Here is a 22763-nt window from a genome sequence, read left to right as displayed (position 1 = left end):
TTAAGGCAACATGATTTATAAAGAAATATAATGAGAAGACAGATAAAAAGAACAGATAATGGAAATAAACTGAAACTTCACTGAGTTGGGAAAATACAAATAGCTGTTAACCAATATAGCTGACAAACCAGAAAAAGATATAATCTGTCATCTAAATCCCCTTTCCAAAAAAAAAAAAAAGCCCTTCTTCCAAAAACACCATGAATGCCAAAAAAGATAATCAGAGCCCTAAGGCATTGTAAGAGTCGCAGACAGCTCCCATTATTTTCTAAAACTGTGAGTGGGCTGGGGCTACTCCAACATCTGCAAAGGGCCTTACACTTTATTTCTTACCATAACAATGGTTAAAAAACCATACAGAGTAGAATCTTTCTTGCTATCTCAAACTGTAAATGTGTATTTATTCTCTAAAATAAAATCAGTGCTTTGCATCTATAATTATAGTTATTATCTTGCTGAGAAACAAATTAATTTGTGAAACCAGCTGTGAAGGGTCTCACCACATGCCATGATTCGTTGGTATAAAGTCAACCTGGAAAGCTAAAAATACAGCAAGTACAGGTCTTACCAATCACTCAGCATATGTGCTCTTAGGAAAAATTAAAATAGTTCCTCACCCAACAGAGATGAACCAACATGTGGTAACACATACAGTTTCCTCTGTTGGCTAATTATGAGCTGACACTACTCAGCCAAAAGGCATTGGATTAAGACTGCCCCACTGCCTCCAAAAGATTTCCCTTAAACACCTTTCCATAGAAGGTGCCAAGTACAACTTGCTGAAAAGGATTAAAAAAGAATTTATCATTAGTACTAGAGAGGAAAAGAGGAGTGAGTGGAAAACACGGCAACGAGAGGGACTTACTGGACAAAAGTAGGTGTTCTCCACGATGTGATGGGCCACCACGCTGTTCTCGGCAGAGAGAGACATGATGAAAAGCAAAGCATCCCGGGCCTGCTGACCTACTGTCCCCTCTCGGTGAATGAAAGGTATCAGAAGGGAGAAGATGAGGAAGTTGGCCGCCCCTTGGTCCTCACTTGTGTGGAAAAAGAGTTCCAGGATGGACGGATCTTTGGCAAGGATGGAACAGAGCTGATTGAGCAGGACGACCAGCTTCCCCTCCACGGCGGGGGTGGCTGTGCCGGAACAAGAGCTCAGCAACATCATCAAGGGCTTCAGGATGGGCTTGTGGTGCAGCAGAGGCTGGTGTGACTGGGTGACCAGCATCTCGTACATCTTTAGCTGCTCGATTTTCGTGTCATCAGTAAATTCCCGCCTCAAGCTCCAAAGGAAGAGTTTTTCCATGATGTTCTCAGAGACCACAAATTCCAGAATGGGCCCCATCGCGGCATCCTTGGCTTGCTCTTCGATCAGCAAGAAGAGCATGTGTTCTACGTAATTCTGCACAGCACTGGCCTCATCTGGAGGGATGGATCCATATTTTGCCTGAGTGTTCTTCAAGGGGTCGTGCTTCTCTAAGATCTTCACGACCTGTAACCGAATCAAATATCTGTCATCCGTCCTATGTTTATCATAGTGAGAGAAACATATCATCACTGACTGTATCAAATCTTCACACACACAAAAAAACAAGAGCCATGTCCCACAACAAGATATGTGTGATCACTGCGTTTGTCTCTCCCTCATGAGAATAAAATGAAGAGATTAAACTATAGAAAGAAGATGGTCGAAGATGTTTGTTTGTAATAGTTACAAATTTTGGTAACTTAACTGTCAAAGAAAGTAGTATAGTTATGTAAATTAAGATACATGCATTCTTGGGTCTATTATTACAAAAACCATTGAGCAAAATGAAAGAATTTAAGTGATGCATTAGATGAAAAAAATAAGTTATTTTACATACTTAGATCTATCATTATCAACTATGTCAAAAATGTGAAAAAAAGACTGAAAATGAAAAAACAGTGATTTGTGTTTTGTGTTCAAGGTGATGACATTCTTAAATCATATTTCTAAACTGTCAAGAATATTGCTTTTAAACTTTAAAATACATTAAATAAGTAAGACTACCTATGTTCTCCTAAAAATTGAGTTGATTTGGAGATTACAGCACGGGCACGCAGACACAGTTCCTCATATGCCCTTGACAGAACAATATCCTTCCCTCCTCTACTTGGATGGGCAACCTCTTCAACAGAGCATGCAAGATTAGGTAAAAAGAAACTAATGAACAGAAGACACCTACTCGGCAGAATCGACCCTAACATATGGCGCATGTTGAGACTAAAAAAAATGAAAGTTTTGGACTCCGCATTTCTTTAAGCTGGAAAAAGTTCCCAGATAACCAATCGCAAAATAAATCCCTAATGTACGAAATTTCTGTTTGGGGTAATGAAAAATATTGGAAATCGTGGTGATGGTTGCAGAACTTTGTGAATGTAGTTAATGCCATTGAATTGTAACCTTAAAAATGGTGAAGAGGGCAAGCTTTGTTATACATATTTTGCCACCAAAAAGAAAAAGCCAACTGACAGTAAAAAGAGAAAATGAATAAATTCCTAATTAGGCCATGTGACAGCTCTGGTATTTCTCTCCTTTACCACTGCTGACCTTTGAATGCTTCCTACCTCTCTGTCCATCAATACTGACCTCCACCTTGGGACCTGGAAATTAAAATAATTTTATATCTTGACTTCCATGTAACTTTATGACCTGGAATTTCTATGACAAATACACATGATGATTTTTAATCAAAGAAACACTGAAGACTTTCTTGGTTCCTTTTTGCCATTCTCTGTTGCATGCTATAGAAAATGTCTGTCTTCTGCTGTACCCTCCTCACCCAGTTCTATAACATGCTGTTACATGATCTGTATTTAGGTTACAAAATATTTGCAAGTCACTGAAGAAGCTGGCAAAGTTACACTGCTATGTCAGCATGCATGCAAGCAGTGACGGAAATTTATTTCTCAGGGAAAGCTCTATGTTTTTCCTTGTCAGAACCAGGAACCTTTATACATCGGGTAAGTTACACCCTTATAAAATGAACAGAATTCTACAGAATCTGTAATCTCTGTCGATTTCCATTATCAAATTAATAATGCTCTCGCAAAGGGAAAAATTGCCCCAACCACCTTGAGCTGACATAGTCAATGAGAATGGCCTTCAGTTAGCAGCTACCCAGGAGGTGCATGGCTCAGTGACTGGTGGCTCCAGTGTACCCACAGGGCATTCCCTCTTTTTCGCTGAACACCGGACTCCCCAGGCCTAGCACATTCTCTGATTATATACTCTGACCCTTCCCAACCTCCAAGAAGCCGTCCAGAATTTCTTGAAGGCCTGATACTCGCTGGCAGAGATGCAGGGACCTAGCTGTCTTTTGCTGCTTGGGCCGTGAGGACATCTCACAAAGTAGGATCACAGTACCACACTTGTCCAAAAGGGGGCTCCACCTCAACATAGAATTTCTCCAGCCCAAGAGCCCTAACTTCAAGGCCCCACATTCTGAAGAACGAATTAGCTACACGTTTTATCAGTTCTATAATTTCAAAGTCCACATATTGAGTTTACTTATGAGAGCTATCTATACAGCTAGGCCTTGGGGTAGAAATGTAATTATACTTTGCATGTGTGCTCAGACTGTCTAAACTGTCTAAAATTGGGGCTGTCCATTATACACTGATAGTGGCACTGCAAATTAGCTCAATCTTTCTGGAAAACAATCTGGCAATATGCAACAGAAGCTATAAAATTGTTCCTGCCCTTTGACTTGTTAATCACACTTTATGGAAAATGCCTGAAGGAAACAACTCAAAATAATTTGTTAAAAAATGTTCATACCAATGATATTTTCCATAATGAAAAATAAAAATATTATTGGCTCAGTCAAGAATAAAAGAATTATAATCAAAATGTTACATCCCCCTACAATAAAGCTATTAAAAGTAAACACTAAGGGAATCATGTAATTACTTGCAAATGTATACATGAAATAATTTAAGTTAAAAACTAAGTATATTGACAAATAGATACATGATTAGAAGACAACTACTCGGCAGAATCGACCCTAACATAAGATATAAATGAGATTTTAAGGTTAATTAGTTATTCTTTCCTATAAATTTATCTAATTTCATAATATAAATAAAAACAAAAGCAAAGTAATTTTGTACTAAAGTCTAAAAAGAGGACCAAAAACACTGTTAAAAACAATAATTAAAAAACTAATTCTTAGAAATCCCTAAATATAAATTTATTCATAATTGATATTTATATTATATGCATAATATGTAAATATTATATATCTAAAATGTATAAATGTAACACATACCAAAACTATTTACATGATCACAAGCTTTATTTTTCTCATATATTAATCTTCATTTATATTATTTATTTCAATGTATTCCTTTGTAAACAGACCTACCTTTCTTTTTTTGCTATGAAAACCCTAAAAAAGAGACTCGAGATTTTTATACAGAATGCATACTGTTCAGCAGCTGTTAAGCCGAAGCGTGTTCATCCTGTTTATAGTAGCTCCTCTACACTGCCTTCTGGGTCAATGGGCCATAAACATGAGAACAGAGCTACAGTGACCCACAGAGTTAGAAGGTTTGTCAGGATCTGGAAGGCAGCGGATCCACGCCGCGCCCTATACTCATTCCCAGCCCCGGCCACGGTGGTTTCGCTGCCTGGAAGATGGGTGTGTTCCAACCAAGGCCTGTGAGTCACGGGATACACAATGCCCAGCAAAGCACTGATTAAGCCTGTGTTGCCACATGTCCTTACCCTCTCTCCTGCGGTGGCAGGGCCCTCCCAGGCCACCTCCCTTTCCCTTCCAGGCAGACACTCCCATGACCTGCTTTTACAAGTGGGCTCCGGAGGCCCACACCCTGGGCCTGGTTCCTATGCCAACAGAGAAGGCCTAATACGCTACTTGGCTAGAGCACAACTTGCACCAAAATGCCAAAGAACTTCTGTTCTGTGTCCCGAGTTTGCTGCCCCAATGGTGCCTTAGTTCTTTCAATTTCTGTAAACTGATTCCTGATGTGATCTGGACTGTTCCTTATTTTTCTCTTTTGTGCCCTCCAAACTCTCATATTCCTGTCTCCCTCATTTCTGCCAACGGCACACTTTCGCTGTCTTCTCTGACCTTCCAGTCCTATGGATCATGATCCCATGCTGTTCACTGTGGCTTCCTCAGGCCTAGCACATTCTCTGATTATATCCTCTGTCTTACACTCTGAACCCTGCTTCAGATTTCCCAGCTCTAGCATCTTCTCAGCTGTACTTAGTCTCAGGGATTCAGTTCAAGGGGGGCAAAAAAACACAATTAAGGGAGTTGGAGGAAGTTGGAGGAAGGAATCCAAGTAGGGAAGAGGGAAAGCAAGCAAAATATACCTTTCAAATATTTCCTTTACTAGCGTATATTTACAAAATACACTTTTCAAATAGTTCACTTCATTAGGCTGAATGTATTGTTTAAGAAACTAATCAACCCCTGATAAAGACCACACTTATTAAGTGAGTAAACCAGCTGAGATGAGATCTAGTACCGTAAATATTTTGCTGTTCATAGTTAGGCATTTGTTGATCCACAAACTTTAACAAATACAAGCTGGTACATATATGTGTGAATCATGAGCCCAGATCACATATAGATCCACTTGTAAGTTATCACAATTCTTAAAAGAAAAAATGCACAAAAAAATCAATAATGTGAACAATGGCATACAAATCATCATCCGACCAATCTAGCTAAATTTTAATGTAACTTCAAAGTCATTTGACTTTAAATATGAGGATTATTGGGCCTGAATCAAATGAACAAGTAGCATATTTCTTTCATTATGGAGTATCTACTCCTATCCTTAGCTCCAATGATGGGCTCCATCGGTCAATGATAATGGGCCTGAACTTCAAATATTCAAATTCTAGGAAGCTCATATGCTTTCAGAATATAAGGTCTAAATAAATCACATATTTACACCACAAGCTAACAAATGATTAATCTTGCTTTCTTTCCCTCTGTCTGTTTTAGAGCTGGGACATTAGTCCCCTATACTACACCTGGAATTTAAACCATTGGCTCTTCAGCCTACAGGTGGCAGATTGTGGGGCTTCTTAGCCTCGGAAATTACAGCAAGAACTAGAAGGCAGTTTGCCTGGAATTAAAGCCAGAGATGATGAAAAAAATATGAGTACAAAGGACCCACTAGATTCCCTTCATCAGTGCGGGACCTGCTATGAGAAACGTGTGCCGTGGGCCCTACAGAACCACCACGATCAGGGCAGGAAACTTCCATCCTGGGCCTGGGCACCCTCCTCACCCGCGGCATCTGGAGCCTCATCCTGGTGGATCTGTGCTTCGGCCCCCGTGCCACTGAGGACATGCCTGCACCTCAGAGCCGCCACAGAACCTGCCAGCATCTCCGGTTCATCCTTTCTCCACAACTTGAGCTGCACAGTAAAGGGTTGTTGCTCCTTTCCATGCCACCCCACCCAGGCCTCCCTCCACCCAAATTAAAATCTTAAAGTAAAAAAAAAAAAAAACAGAAAAAACACTTCATGATAAATACAAGTGTTTCTCTCCCCGATTAGCTTGACTTCATCTTAATATCGTTTTCTATCTTATATATATTAGCATGTCAATAGATGATTATTTATGTTACTTTGGTTAGAGTCTAGTTATTTCACGAGTACAACCCAGAATTCCAAATGCTTTGGAATGCTAATTTAAAGTGGCATCGTGTAAAGAAACAAGTTACTAAGCAACATTTTCCAACACACAGACGAAGGTCAGGGTTTAGCAATCTTAAACCAAATTCCACTTAATGCACCAAATAACTACAACTAAAGTTTCCATCTGGTTCCTGTTCATTACTGAATAACTATGTCTTCCAATCTGGGATATTCCTTGCACACTTATTCCCATGGGAGACCCTTACTGAGCCATTTCTTTTCATATTAAGATAATATAAAATAATAATATGTGTATTTTCACATGAATTGGTTGATGTCAGCTCCAGTCCTAAACTCCAGAGACTTGTTTAAATCTGGGATAAAATAGGATAAAGTAGGAGCTACATTTACATGCCATATCTCCTTGGGACCAAAGACAGTCTAATAATTACTGCTACTGCAATACAGAAACATCGTAAGAGCATCAGTCAATAAAATAACATAAACTAACCTTACATTAGGTACACACACACACACGCACACACTTAATTTAAGTGTTAGGGAAATGACTTAAGAGTAGTAATCAATATAGTAATATTCCAGAGAACACCATAATTTCAACTGCAGCAAAAACAAACTTATCACCAAGTACACAGTGGAAGAGTTGCTGACATTTCAATGTATTCAGCCACTTGAGAATCTAACACAAGAACAAGTTAATGCCTTGGCCTTCTAAAGAAACAATAGCTTTTGTTCTGCTTTACCTTCTACTATCAAGTTTGGAGCTACTTGAAAAGCTGAGAAAAGAGATATGTTTTCTTAAATGTTAACAAACATCACTTTACTAAGATGTGAAGATTAATCAGACTTCTCTAGTACTTCCCAACTTTTCATCTCTCAAAGAATTTACTTAATTTCTCTCTGTCATTAGTCTATGACAAGGCACAGACCAAAAGAGTAAAGATGAAAAGATCAAGAGAATGAGTGTCATGGGGAACAGACTGAAATGCACGTCTCAAATCCATGCATATGTGCCCTAAGAGTCAGGCTACTTGTAGCTCTACAAAAGATACTAAAAACATTATGTATTTTCATTACAGTACTGCAGAAAGACATTTGACTTAACTGATCTCCATAATTCGGTGTTTCCTATCCCCACCCCCTCCGGGAAGAAAACAACTACTAAACCCACTTGCTTTTCTTCATCCATCACCATTACTCTACTTGACCTCTGATATGTTCTTATATTACAAAAATCGTATGACAGCTTATTTTTGCAGACCGAGGGTGGCAGAGAGAAGCTCCAGGCAATTACCTTACACAGAAATATGTATTTCCAACCGATTTTTTTAACCCTTGATCCCTATTCTCCTGGCTCTAAGAGCAGACACCTTTAAGTATACAACTAATACCGATTCAGTGCTTGAAAGGAGGGGATAGAGAATGAATAGAGTGAGGTTCATGATGCTTCACAAAGTACAACTGCACCAGCAAGAAAAACTAGTGTGGGGGGTTTAATTCTCATGGTAATATAGTTGAATAGTCTATTATCTGGTAGACAATGCTTCTTACCTCTTGCTTTCTTCCATTCAGAAGCAAAGAAGCAAAAGCAAGACATAAAAACAAATCTACCAGACTATAAATTGTTCTTATGCACTATACACTTCTTACACAGTATAACAATTAAAAACATACACACACACACTCCTCCAGATCACTGATCATTAAATGCAAATCCACCGATCTTACTGGTAGCAAATTATAAAATGTTTTATATTAGTGTATGCTTACGGCTCTTTCCTAAGTCACCTAGCTCTTCTAAAATCGTATGTCATATTTCCTGTCTTTCAGTTCAACAATTTGTTGAACATCTATAATATGCCTGCAATATTCTTGGCATTGGAGATGTAGGCAAAATACATATGGCCTCTGTCATGAGATGCTTGAAATGAGGTTGGAAATAAGATACTGTACACGTAGTTTTAGTAAGAAGTGGTTAGTGTAACAGTGAAAGAACACTCAGGATGCTGTTGGAACGCAGAATGGGAGCATAAAAGGGAACAAGGAAGATTTCCTGGAGGAAATGATGCTCCCACATGAGTCCCACAGGAGAGGCATTTAACCAGGGGGAGAGAGAGTCCAGGCAGAAAGAAGAACAAGTGCCCAAGGCAGAGAGGCATGAAATAGCATGATGCCACTGCCCAGGAACGGGGTTGGCGAAGAACTCTAAGTGATTTTGCTTTTCTGGAGATGAAATGAAAGATGAGGAGTGAAAGAAGATAGGACGAAAAGAACCCTATGTGCGATGCTGGTCTGTAGCTGGCCTGATGCCACTGACATGTCCAACTTAAGAAATGATCCGGACAGACCTGGGTTTTAGATCTGTTGTTCTAACATCTTACGGTGCAAGATGACATCTCAGGTGAGAAGCATAGGCCAGTTCACTCCAGGGTCACTAGTAGGAATGTAATTATTCCTGTCCTGAGGACCCAGGGGACAGTTTGGAAACTCAAGTCCTCTACCAGGCCACTCAAAACTCTCCCCACATGACACCCCAGGAATCAAGGACTGCCTTGGTAATGGCTGGTTGTATAACCAGCTATTCCTGACAGACTGCAAAGTGTAGGTGGGCAAGCGGATATCCTCTTCCATCGAAGTGTGCTTTTTAACTGAAGGTCTGGAAAAGAAGCTACTAGGAAAGAGTAGAACAGAACCTGTCAAATGTATGTTAATTATACTGAATTTATACCGAAGTGTTCCAAAAAACAGAAGCACCCTGGATTAAAACATGCTGCACTTGTCAGCTAATGGAATGCTTCAGTAGATAAAATGTTGTCACCCAGTTCTGTCTATACCACATTTCTTACCAGGTTTTCTTGGGTTGCCTCAGGGGAATCCAGGGACTACAGTTACACCAGTCATAGGAGTTTATGTCAGATTTTAGCTCATTTGCCAATCCTCTGCAACTGCTCTTCATCCGCCATCATCCTGAACAACTCACAGAAGAAGTGCTAATGTATAAAACTCCACAATAACAAACAGCATTTTTTCCTATCAGCTAAAGGTCTCATTCCTTACCTCACACCCAGCCTCACATCTCTGCCTTGCCCTGACTTCCTCACTTTTTAACCATCCAAAAAAGCCAAGGCTTAGCGTTTGTTTCCAATACCCCTTCTCTAAAATATTTTTTTTTTAGTTTCTGTCATCAAGACCTTCTTTACTCAGCCAAGCTAGCAAATCTTACTTCTTCCATTTCCCAGGCCATTACCATCCACAATAGTCCCTTACCTTAATTCCTGTAATCAATCATATTCATTTATAATAATGTATTTCACACTGTCATCCGAATTAGCTGATTCAGTGCTTAAAAGCTCAGTCCAAGGCTTTCATGTTCCCGTATCCCACTTGTGACACTTACAGGGCTGTACCTGAAGTCTGAACTCAGTAAATCTCCAAATAATCACATGGACAGCCACATGCATTTCTTCAACTAGTATTTTTTTCATAAAGGTAACAGAATGACCCTCAAGAGCTTTTAGAAGTAGACAGACACTGAGGGCATTTTCCAGACTTATGAAAAAGAAGAAGTCAGGACTAAAGAGAGAAGAAACGGGCCCAAAGTTAAATAAACGGCTGAAACAACAAGACCAAGAGCGTCCTCACTTTACGAAAGACCGTGTTTACTAACTAAACACCACTCCCTCTGATAAAGTTATCTTCACTCTCAACTCAACATTTTCTGCACTAAGTGGAAGGTGCTATGCTTCAGATAACCCAAAATGTGCTCACAGTGCTGAAGTTATTCCCATTGGATATGGAAATGAATAGTATGGTTCTGGGACCCATATTTACTCCTTCGCCAATGTCAAGGAGTACTTACACCTTCCTGAATTAAGACATTCTAATGGCACTCCGACAGCTTTGGAGAAAGCTTGCCCGGGACAAAATCTGAAAGGACAAATGATCCATCTACATAAAATCAAGAGGGTGATGATATATACCATGTCTTTGAAGAGTGGTATTAAATGGACCACATCACAAATACCCCAGCAGGAATGGTTACAATCGAAGGTTTACACATAGACCAACAAACTGGAGCTGAGAGAAAAGAATACCTATTAGAACAATAGACTTCCTCAGCCCAGTGAAATGATTGAAGCTGAAAATGCTCTCAAAACAAAACGTCGGACTGTGCACTCTTACCAGTTAAATGAGGACACAGTTAAAATAATATACAGTACTAACAATATGCATATACTATGTTCATTATAAACACAAAACTGATACATATTTTCAAAGACAAAGTTAGAAATAGGCCTTCTAAAACATTCCTTCCACACGCAACAGCCTGTTGGGCACGTCCCTCAGGGGTTCACCAAGCCACTCTGGAGTCAGCGCTTTAAAATCCTTTTAAAACTGCAAAGTCAAAGGTAATTATTACCTGGAAAACTCCTGAACTATTTTCTTCCCTTTGCTAAAGCAGATGTGCCCTTAATATCCAAAGGCAACCCATTAAGATTCTAATGGTAAAAACTGAGAAAATGGGAAATGCATAAAAAATTTTGGAAGTTTTACATTGGATAGTGTAACAAGGAGCTCCAAAGTACAAACGACCCAGAAACAGAAGTGATTTTGTCTTTGATCTCAACTGTGTCCCCTATAATTGCTGTGATTTACAGGCTCGATGTTTTAATCCATGTGCTGTTTCCGGCCACAGGAAGGAGCTGGGTAGTTATTAAAAAACTGTCACATAAATAGCCACTTACCAGCTCACCTAGGGAACATAACATTGGACAAGTAGTAAAGAATGCCAATTTTATTTATTTTACTACTTGTAAACTCCCTGAGGAAAGGAGTGAGCTGATAAATTTTCTGAACATTCAACCCTTAATTATCCACACAAACAGAACAGAGAAGAGTCACAGAGAAGTCAAAATGAATAATCAAAAAAACTTTTATAAAGCCTTGTAACAAATTCAGATACCACCTGGAGCCCATCCTCTTTCCTTACATTTCACAGGGACCACCAGCCCGAAAAATGCTAGTGCACAGAGGTCAAGACCAAGGTCGAAGCACTTGCTTGGAAACTCACTAGTTAGATAACCCCAAGCAAATTAGTTAGCCTCAAGCAAGTTCCTTAACCTCTATAATTTTCCATTCCCTCATCTGTAAAATGCGGAAACCGCCTTATGGGTTTGTGGAGAAGATTAAAGGACACAGGGCATTTAAATATTCAGCATAGCACTTGGTAAATACCTAGCATTGTTAGACTATAAGGTCTGGATGGAAATCAAGGGGAGGAAGGAAAGAGAGGATAGTGCAGTATATTGAAAGTGATGTCCAAGTCACTTTAAGACCAACTGCTGCTCTTCTAAAAACATCTGAGGAACATACACGTTCCCTAACTGCTTTTGTAAAAACCATGGTTTTTAACCAGCTACCTACCTATTCTAGGAAAGCAAGAAGAGGAAGTTGCTTTTCTTTCTACCTGAAAGTGTTTTCCTCCCTATGTTTCTGGAAATCTAGTTACCTGTCACAGTGACAGGAAACCCTGGTTCAGTGTGATGGAGGCCTCCAGGGCTACCTAGACCAGCAGAAAAGGCGGAACGCATACGTTACCTGTGCCCAGTGGTTTTTAAATACCATCATGCATGTTTCCGGGTCTACTCCTTGCAGGCTCACAGCCTGCTGCAGTTTGTTTTCTGTCACGACCGATGACATCATAAACCTTCATAAATCGGTGCTTCTAAGTCATATTTAATGTTCGTGAAAATTTGGTAAGCGGTCACTAACTTTCAAGTATCACATTGGAAATGTAACTTCTTCACATTTCACTGTCACCTTCTGAAACCTGTAATGACAATAACAAAAAAAAAATCTCATTATGTTCATGTTTAAAAGGACACCATTAAATTTAAATCAAAGCATAGACATTCTCCAAGTCTGACACAGAATAAAATATCTACAAAATGGACATTTCTACTCAATCTAAAAGCCTCCCTATTTTCTGTCGTCTTGCTACTAAAAATATAAAATAATGATGCTATAAAAGCTACATGCATAAATTAAACAGTTATTGGGTTTATTCTCTCCACTACCACCAATCATAACCCCTTAGATTGTAATTCTATCTCACTCAAATTTAGTTTCTATAATCAAGCAAGAAACTATGATGCCAATATCTATGGAGTTTAAAAACATCCCGAAACAGAAAAACCATTAGCTAATAGTGACAGAAATAAATAGCTTGATACAGCTTAGGGTAGTTATAAAACAGCACCCAGACTCCTGGGCCCAATATTATTGAATTTTTTTAATCAATGACTGTCATAATGGAACTGAAAACATTCTTGGTCATTTTGTGGCTACAAACAAAGTTAATGTTTGTAGATTTTCTGAAAAATAATAGAATTCCAAGTAACCTTGGCAAATCAGAGATAGAAAGAATCCATCAAAAACAAGATAGTGCTTGCTAGGTATGAGTCCAAGGTAGCACACTTACTCATGACAAATGAATTATGTGGCTAAAATATGAAGAAAGTGTGACGAGGACAGACTCCCAGCAGGGAGAAAAAAGATATTGAGGTCACAGAGTGTACAGTGAGCATGATGCAGCTGTGTGGGCCCTCTGGCAAACGAAGTAAGATAATGGTGTTATCTCCCCAGTTTGATCAACCCCTAAAAGGACTGGATACTGTTCAAAATACTGTTTTTTTTAGTGTACAGACTGGAGAGAGTTCAGAAAAAAGTAATTATCTTGTAATTATAAGAGCATTGGAAAACAAAACACATGAGAAAATTTCCAGACTTGCAGTGTCAAAGGAAAAACAAAAAATGGCTATTGTCAACTGACTAATATGAAGGGTATTACCAGGAGAACACTGAGCATCTGCTTCTCCTATGAACAATAAATGTAAGGAGGCTGAAGATGATGATTCGGATTAGACTTAAGATCAAGTTTTTTGTGGAGAGTGAAATTAAACACTGGAAAATAATTAAGGAACATTCAAAACAATTGCTTCCCTTGGGGGCAGAGGTGGGGAGACCAACCATTCCACATTAAAGGGTCTCTTTAAAAAATGTTAGAACATTAGAACAGAAAACTTACGAGAATTAATAATCCTAAGAAATGTTTTTAAGGAGAATGAAAGAGGATTAAAGTATATCAAAAGAGGAAGGCCTGTTGGAAGAACTACATGCCTGAGAGAAATAGCTTGTGTATATCTTCTATATTTTAATATTTAAATTCCTCACAGTATAATTCCTAATTATACAAAGTTGTTGTTTTCTATAAGACATTGTTCGGTACCAACAGTGGACCTCTGCCACTGAGAGGCACATCTTGTTGGGCCCTTCTGGCGTTATAAAAATTCAGGGTGGCCGCTCCACACATGCGCCGTATATAACATTTGAGCATGCAGCTTTAAGGGATAAGAGATGAAACAAGTTCCGACTCAACTTCCTTATTGTTCCAAACATAATATTTCTGTGAACATGTCCAGGTTTTTTATTCAAATGATATAATGATATTAATGAGGAAAATCAGAATGTTTTGGCTTATCCAAAAGATTAAAAAAGTAGAAGACTCTTTGAGATTCCCTCGCTCATGATTCTCACTTTCCTTCAATGGTATGAGGGGAACATATGTCATGCCAATGGCCTCTAGATCAAAATTAGACACATGATCTCTAAGTTCCTTTAAGTTAATTTTCAAAAAGCCTTTACACGCAATCCTTTCAGGGAGTGAGATTGCATTACAGACAGGACAAATATCTTAGCTAAGGTCATAAACTTATAAGTTAATTTTAATGGCGGTAGAATGTAAGTCTCTTGATTCCTAGTCTCGTGTTCTTTCTAGAAAATGATATTCCCTTGTCCTGGTTAGAATCCCCAGCCCTACTCCCTTAAGGAATCTGGACCTTCTCTGAGAAAACGCATCTCACTTGCTTATCTGATCGTCCTTTTAAGGCAGATGACTAAAGAATCAAAAGGGTCATGAATACAGAAACCACAGCATCTAGAAACTTCTGCGAGAAAGGACGCGCAAATCAAGGCAAGCCACATTTGAGATGGCAAACACTGGGCCAGAATAGTTTATAAATGAAAATGCCACCTAACACACCCAGAGACCAAAGAGCTGGGCATTTATTTTCACTCTCTTATTCTTAGTTAGAGTATTAAAGCACAGGCACGGCCCCAGGCCAAGATAAAGCTTAAAGGAATAGACACAGCCTGTATTAATGAAAGAGGTACATGGGCGCATTTCCTCAAGCACCAAGGTTTTCAAAATATTTCTGCATTTGCCTGTTATCAGGGCTTTTTTTTTTTTTTTTTGCATTTCCATTCCGAGCTTTTTATTTACCTCTCAGATCACAGCTAAAGTCCCAAGTGAAGGACAGAGAAGGACAGAACCTAAGCAAAAAACTGTGAGTGTGCAAGAGTGGCTGGAGCCGCGGGAATGTGTGCTGGAGTCACGAGCGTGGCATGGTGGATGTGTCTCCTTCCTCGCCCCGTGCCTTCTTCAGCCTACGGTATCTGAAGCTGGGAATGTCTGCCACTCTTGGCACTTGTTCAGCCCGTTCTTCCCATAAATACACACATGCACATCAACTCGAATTTCATGCCCATAAGAGAGAGACCTCTATAAACCACCCACACCCTTTCTTCAAACGAACCACCAACAGCAAAAAATACCCAAAGGACTCTTTTTCCGAAAGTGGTTACGTGTGGTTTTGTGGTGTGGTTGTTGAGTTTTGTGGCATGGGGGTGAGGGTGGTATAGGAGAGTCATCGGAATACATACACAACGGCCTGAACACGTCAGCGCAGATTCTATACTGCAAGACAGAAATACTGTATTATTTCCAAAGAGGCTACTGGTAGTTGATTTACATACATCAATATTATATATAAAAAATTTCCTATCAATAAGGAGAGAAAAATTCTATCAAATTATTGTTGGAGACAGATAACTGACATAAAATTATGTATATTTTTATTTGCTCTTTTAAGAAAGTATATAATATATTTTGTTTGACTATAAAAAAGCATAAGCATATGCTTCCATATCACAGAATTTTAAAACATATACAATATAAAATAGATCATATAGTTATAAAAGCTTAGATTGTAGTCATCTAGATCACACCTCTTTGCAATGTAAAAATTCCTCCAATCTCATTTCCAAATAGACATTTTATCTAATTCCAGACTCTTTTCAAAAAATATAATACTTAGGAAAGCTATAAATGTGTCAAAATCACATTTTCTCCTGTAATATATTTCCTGCATAACTATATTTTAATATATCCCTCTTTCATGATCAAACTGAACTTAACAATATAAGTATTTTGGCATTTATTTTATATTATCTCATACCATCCTCTAATTCCTTTATCTATTTCAACATAATATCCTCTAATAACAAATTACAAAGAAAAACTTTAAGAAAAATAAATGGATGGCCATCTTAAAGGGGGACAGAGCCAAGAGAACATTTTTATTAAGGAAAAAGCAATCATATCTGCAGGAACTAGCAGTAGCAAAGCCAAGTCTTTTCACAGTCAGTTGCCAAATCAGAAGTAAAGTCTTAAACTTGAAAGACGTGGCAGGCTCCCTTCCCACCTTTCCTTCTTCTCCCCACCTGATAGTTCTCTGGCTGGTTTGTGGAAATGGTTTGAGAATTGAAGTGGATTTAAACTGAGGGACAGTGTAAAGGCTAAGAGTTTGCAAGCTCAGTTCTCCAAGACGTTTCCACTTGGAAACTTCAGCTTGAACTGGGAGGCAGGGCCGTGGACTCCAGTTCCAGTTCTCACCCAGCTGTGAGACCCCAAATAAAATGGGGCTCTTGGTTTGGAACCCTGCTTAGGTGAGTAGTTAGTACTAAATGATTATTTCTCTCCCAGCTCAAAAGTCATTATGTTATGTACTTTATTGCGACTGTCACACTAACTAGGGAGGGGCAGTCAGATAATCATTAAAGAAGGACAATGGCCACTGTGCAAAAAGTCTTTTTAAGAATTCTAAAATCACTGTAAGTGGGATTCTTTTGGTATAGCTTTTTACAATAAAGCATATTTCACTTAAGGAACCCAAAGCACATGAATCAATCATCCCAAATATAATTCGTGGTTGGTTTGTTTCTTGAGCAACCTCACGTTTCAGAATGCACTTTGGAACATCCTGAACAGGCTCTTACTACACCCATAAAAGGTCTATTACTGGAAAAGTGCTTATCATGTAAAATTCCATCTAAGCGTGAGGACTCTTCAAATATTGGGAACACTTGTGCTCTCATTTATAACTAACAGCAGTGGCAAGGGGCTGGGGGAGGATTCATTTGGGGTCAAACTACCTCAGACAACCTCTACTTAGAGCCCAATAAAATCCTATTAAACCTAAATCCTCCCTGTGCTCTAATCCTCTGGCCCAGTTTCCTTTTCTCTCTCGCTGTCATCTCACATGGCAATGTTAGGCTGTGGAAAATAAAGCAAGCATCTAACAGCTCTGCCTCTCCTGGACCTTGTCCCGAGCCTCCCTCAACTTGTCATAGTTCGATTCTAGCGCCCTTCGTTGTTCACTGCCCACTATTTCGGTAAAGCTGTATCTTACTTTGTTCTGCCAAGTTATGGGTCACCAGTTAACATCCAGAAAAATTCTCAAGAAGTTCAAGGGCACAAAGAAAATTCTCTCAATACATATATTCCAAATGGTTTCAGGCTTTGATAAATGCATACTTCAAAACAGTAGCAAGATTGTGGAAAATTATTAATGCCATGAAATAATTCTACCATGTTTTACACCTTAATTTCATTAGAATAGGCTGCCTGCTAGGTCATACCTAAATTCTATGCAACTGAATGATAAACAGAATGTTAAGGAAAATTTTAATATTCAAAATCATACCTCAAATTTGTTCGGGAACTTAATCTTTAAGCTATTTAAGAAACTAAAACCCTACTGGCAAGGATTTGAAAGATAAAAACTATAGCTTCTGAAATTATAGAAAGTGTTGGGACATCCACTCATAGTGACTAAAAAGTTTTGCATACACATGGAGTGATTTTCTGAAATGTGAAAACTGGATCATTCTTGGGGGGAGTCTCCCCAACATCTCCATCTAAGTATTATGTACCATCCTTTCCCATCACTATTTTGTTGAAAGCTATTAAAAGACAAGTTATTAAGATTTCTGCCACAAAACCCTAAAATTTATCTAAGACAAATGCAGAAACAAGATTATCTGACAACTTCTATGGGGTAGTATTTTAAAGCAGAGATTTGAGGTAGATGCTCTGACTCTAAGAAGAATCCTCTCATACTAAGAAAGTTCTTCTCAAGAATGTATTTAGAAAAATAAAACTTTAAGTTTTAACCAACATGTCTTGGTCATTTTCTCTGAATAAGTAGGCACCTTTGGGAAATTATACTATTTCAGTCTAATACCTGTCTTTATACCTGTATCAATCAGAATTAGTTTCCTACCAGCAGTCTTTCAAATGCCTTCATGTGAAAATTTTCAGGTACGCAACCTGCAGTGTAATCAGTATGATGGGATGATTACCCTTTGGAACAACCACAAGAAAAGTCTCCTTTTCAAAAATGTGCTTCATCCGTGCACGGCATAAAACATACTAAGTGCAATGAGTAAAAGTAAGAATAAAACTTCTCTCTGTATATCCATGAGTCTCCTAAATTGTGGGCATATTTTTCTGAAGAGAGATGGCTATAGTTTTCAGCCATTTCTAAAAAGGGTCCATGAATTGTCTGCCTTCAAAAAAGTGTAAAAGCCATTTTAAAGATGCATTCATGGTAAAACCATGAAGAGTTCTAAAACAGAGGCAAATAGCCTGTTCGAATTCTAAAGGTATTACTGAAGAGCTAGTTGTGAATTTCTGTGACTTCAGTGATAACAAAAAGTTCTGTTTCAGCAGCTTAGGGGTTGTTCCAGCCTGTGAGTAATCATGCCATTGAATAATAATCAGTTCCGGCCTCGGTGACTTACAAATTTCATGGCTGGCTAAGCACTTCCACTCCTACCCAAAATGCTGCAAGGTGACTTGTCAGAAGTAAAAAACGATTAGCATTTATTATAATTTAGCCACAGGCTCAGAAGTTAACAACCTCCTGGTCTCCCAGAACATGGTCCTGTATCAATTAAGACAAAGCACCTTTCATCACCAGTCTATGAAGTGGGCCACAAAGAGCTGGATGCCTTTTGTGTACTATAAGCATGATGTGAAGAAAGTAAACCACTGATGCTTGAACTAATTGATACATGGATCTTGCTTTCGGGGGTGAAATAATAGTCACCCTTGTGTGGTAACCTAAGACTATGAAGTTCCGATTTCACATTTACTTTTTATAAACATAAAAATATAAGACTTCCTTACATGTAAATAATACAATCCCTTTAACAAATGGTACTATGATTTAAAAGACAACATTTTCTCATCTATCCATGAGTAGGTTAAGATTTTAGAAGTACATAAATCTAATGGTTTAAAGTACTTTACTATTCACATATATATTATTGCCATAATCGGTTTATCATCAAAATAAGACATCGCATTGATAAAAATAAAAAGCAAGACCTTCTAAAAGCACCAAAAATATTCAACAGGAAGAAATATTTAACCTGAAATCTCTCCCTCCTGACCAGCAACTACATGGGCCCCAACTGTGTACAATCCACATCCAGATTTATACATGACAAGAGGTGACTCATGGGAAGTAAAAACTGGGTGAATCTCATGTACCTCAGGTGAAAGCATAAGCTGGTGTCCTACCTACACAATTAAATTTGATCGGCAAAAGCACTTCTGTGCAATTATCCCGTAAATACATTTTTCCTTTATGAAACGGCACACTGAATGATAGTAAGAGTTGATACTTCTTGAGCACTTCTCTGTGCCAGGTACTATTCTAAATACATTACTCCATTAACTCATTAAATCTTCCCAACACTCCTGTGAACTATATTCCCCTCTTTCACTGAGGCACGCAGAGGTAGAGGAACTGGTCTAGTTAAGGTCACACATATATCCTGCATTCTGACCGAAATACATTCTCTTAACCACTAGCACCTCTCCAACTAGAGCAATGACCTTTGCAGAATTGTTTAGCTAGTAAACAACTGAAAAGATCCTAAATATCCATCAGCAATGGTCTGGTTATATAAATGATGGCACTTCTATATAATGAAATCCTATGTCACAAATTTTTTTAAGGATGCAGCTCTGAATATACAGATACGAAAAGTCTGCCAGGATACGTACAGAAAAGCAAGTAGAGCAAGCCACCACTGTGTCAGAGAAAAAAGAAGTGTGTTGCTCTGTGTGCTTGTAAATGCGTAGATGGTCCCTGAAGATGCACAGAAACTCCACGGTGCTTGCCTCGGCAGCGGGGTGCTAGTTGGCTGGGGTCAAGGGAGGCCCGGGGACTTGCTTTTCATTGTATACCCCTCTTCACTTTTTGAATCTGGTACCATGTTTATGTATTACTTAGTAAAAACATTTATTTTTCATTTTAACAAAAAAAGAAAAGAAAAAATCCTAAACAAAAGGAAAGCACATAAGTCCGCCTTAAGTGTGGCAATTACAGTGGACTTGAAGTCTCTCCTTCATTACAGTATCAAAGAAAAGCGCCCGCACAATAATTATAGCCTGATGGCTATGAGTAGGGATAACAGAGTATGTTAATATGCTATTTGAATCAATTATAATGATCGCTCACAAAATGTTTGAAAATATTTAATAGAAAACAACATGTACAATTACATGAGTTAACTTCCAGTGAAATAAATATAAATGAAAATGATGTCAGGAAAGTGTAAAGAATTTAGAAGAGCGGTCGTCTTATTTTTAAGGACCATATTTTTAACATTTATTTTATTATTATTATTGTGCAATAATACTGGATCAAATTTATGATGTTTATCTTCAGTTTATGGGGTTTATAGCTCTAGGAATTTGGAAAGTTAATAATCTGCTAAAATCTGTGTCAGTCTATTCAGGTCCTCTGCCCAATTTTTAATTGGATTTTTTTTTTTTTTTTGATCTTGAGTAGTATGAGTTCTTTATATATTTTGGATATTCACCCCTTATGAGATATATCATTTCCAAATATCTTCTCCCATTCAGTTTGTTGCATTTTCTTTCTGTTGATGGTTTCCTTCACTGTGCAAAAGTGTTTGAGTTTGATGTAATCCCATTTATTTTTGCTTCTGTTGTCCTTGCCTGGAGAGACATTTGCAAAAAGATATTCCTAAAACCAATGTCAGAGAGTTTACTGCCCATTTTCTTCTAGGAGTTTTATGGTTTCTAGTCTTACATCTAAGTCTTTAACACATTTTGAGTTTTGCAGGTATCTGCCCGGTTTTCCCAACAAATTTTCTGAAGAGACTGTTGTAGATTAACTGACCATATGAATGTGGGTTTGTTTCTGGTTCCAGATTCTGTTCCATTGATCTATGTGTCTGTTTTTGTGCCAGCACCATGGCATTTTGATTATTTTAGCTTTGTCTAGATCAGTGGTTCCCTAAAACCTTTGCCAGGATTCCCAAGGTTCTCAAAATTTTTAAGGACCTCTCTAAGAAACAAGATCAAAATAAATTTGGCTCACTATGAAGATTTCTCACATCCAAGAAAGCTTCCAGCATTTGCAATTTACTGTAGTTATACTTGAGCAGTTTCACCACTATTCACAATAACCTCTTAAATTATTTGGCTTTTTTAAATAGGATTTTTTTCCTACTTATTCAAAGCCTATTCTTTCAAACTAATATTTGTCCTGAAAATCAAAATCATGATGCACTTACAAATAAGTTTTTTAAACTTTCTCTTTTAAAAATATTGCTCTCGTTAACAGCAGATCTCACTGCTCTGAAGCCATCATTTTGGCATAAGTCTGATGCTGTGAAATTCTGAAACAGGACCTGGTAAGAGACTTATTACCCTTGAATGGAGCAGTGCTTTATCCCAGCGAAAGATGCATTCTCTCTTCCTTTCCCCTGTTCCCCTCTCTCTCTACATCTTGTGCACAGATATGCACATATGTGCATGCACACACATGCGAGTCTAGATCTGCACACAGATGTAAATACTACGCATTACTTCTGCCTTTTCAGAGACTCAATAGCAGAAAACCCACATGTAATTTGCAGTTAACAAAGGGTAATGGAGGCTCTAATTTCTGCTTGGGGGTCCAGAATATAGGCTTACTGTGATGCCTTTTCAAGAAATAAAACTAAAAACCAAAACAAATGAAGCAGCTCCTCTGTCGCAGCAATGATGGCTTATTGACTGGACGGCTGCCAGCCCCCTAAGCAGACCTGCGGAGAGGCTGTCCTCATGGGAGGAAGGCAGTAATTTATCTATGAGCCTCCAGAAGTAACTGGGTAGATCATGACTCTCCCACATTCTGCTTCAATTCATCTCCACTTGCCTCTAGAGTGACTGGCACAGACTTGAATGGTTTCAGGCTATCTGTACTTCTTTAATTAAAACTCTTCTCTACTAAATTAACATGTGTGTATCAATATCTTCTGTACAGAGAGAGGGGCAAGAAAGAGAAGGCAAAGCAAGAAAAGAAAAATCAAAGACGGTGTCTTAAATTAAATTTTGCTTCAGATAACATTTGCATTTGGCACTATTTCCCCCTAGAGTTGGCGCTTCAGCTAGCAAACAATGAACAAGAACAGACTAGGGTTCCCACGTTCCCCTCAAAAACACCCTGTACTTTAGAACTAATCAACTTCTAAAATCAAAAGAATAGTAAAGATGGTATGGAAGCAAAAGGGGATTTTGGCTAGTTTCTTTTTTTTTTTTTGCAAGAATTGTATATAATATCCTATATATGCAGAACACTTCACTTCCATTCTATGCCCCGTGGGATTACCAAAAATTGATGATCTGACTCAATACTATTGGAATGGAATTGCAACTTATCTAGAGATTAGGTTCTAATGTCCACGCTTAAGGCAAGGCATGCAAATACTCAAAATTACTACTGAACACCCCTCAGCAAGGCACTTGTTGGAAATCTACATACTTCTCATTAAGTTGGAAAAATAGTTGAGTATCCAACAAAGCAGTAAGCATTCGGAGTCAGATTGTACAAAA

The 22763-nt window shown here is 38.4% G+C and overlaps 1 protein-coding gene across 8 annotated transcripts in view; it reads right to left on the bottom strand.

The window, feature by feature from the left end:
• The window catches only part of FAM160A1 (family with sequence similarity 160 member A1), a 197720-nt gene that overhangs the window by 71940 nt on the left and 103017 nt on the right, over positions 1–22763 (bottom strand). For all 8 annotated transcript variants that reach the window (XR_004954867.1, XM_036233550.1, XM_036233551.1 and 5 more), the window contains 2 exons: positions 12263–12494; positions 866–1492 (listed from right to left, as the gene is read on the bottom strand). Coding sequence is in view for 7 of the 8 variants with exons in the window: in XM_036233550.1 (XP_036089443.1) it covers positions 866–1492; positions 12263–12367 (732 nt within the window). In the remaining variant the exon portion in view is untranslated. The remainder of the gene's footprint in view (positions 1–865; positions 1493–12262; positions 12495–22763) is intronic.

This window comes from Rousettus aegyptiacus, unplaced genomic scaffold (assembly GCF_014176215.1).
Source record: "Rousettus aegyptiacus isolate mRouAeg1 unplaced genomic scaffold, mRouAeg1.p scaffold_m13_p_16, whole genome shotgun sequence".
In the NCBI taxonomy this organism is placed as follows: domain Eukaryota; kingdom Metazoa; phylum Chordata; class Mammalia; order Chiroptera; family Pteropodidae; genus Rousettus; species Rousettus aegyptiacus.
This window is presented reverse-complemented; position numbering and strand designations above follow the sequence as displayed.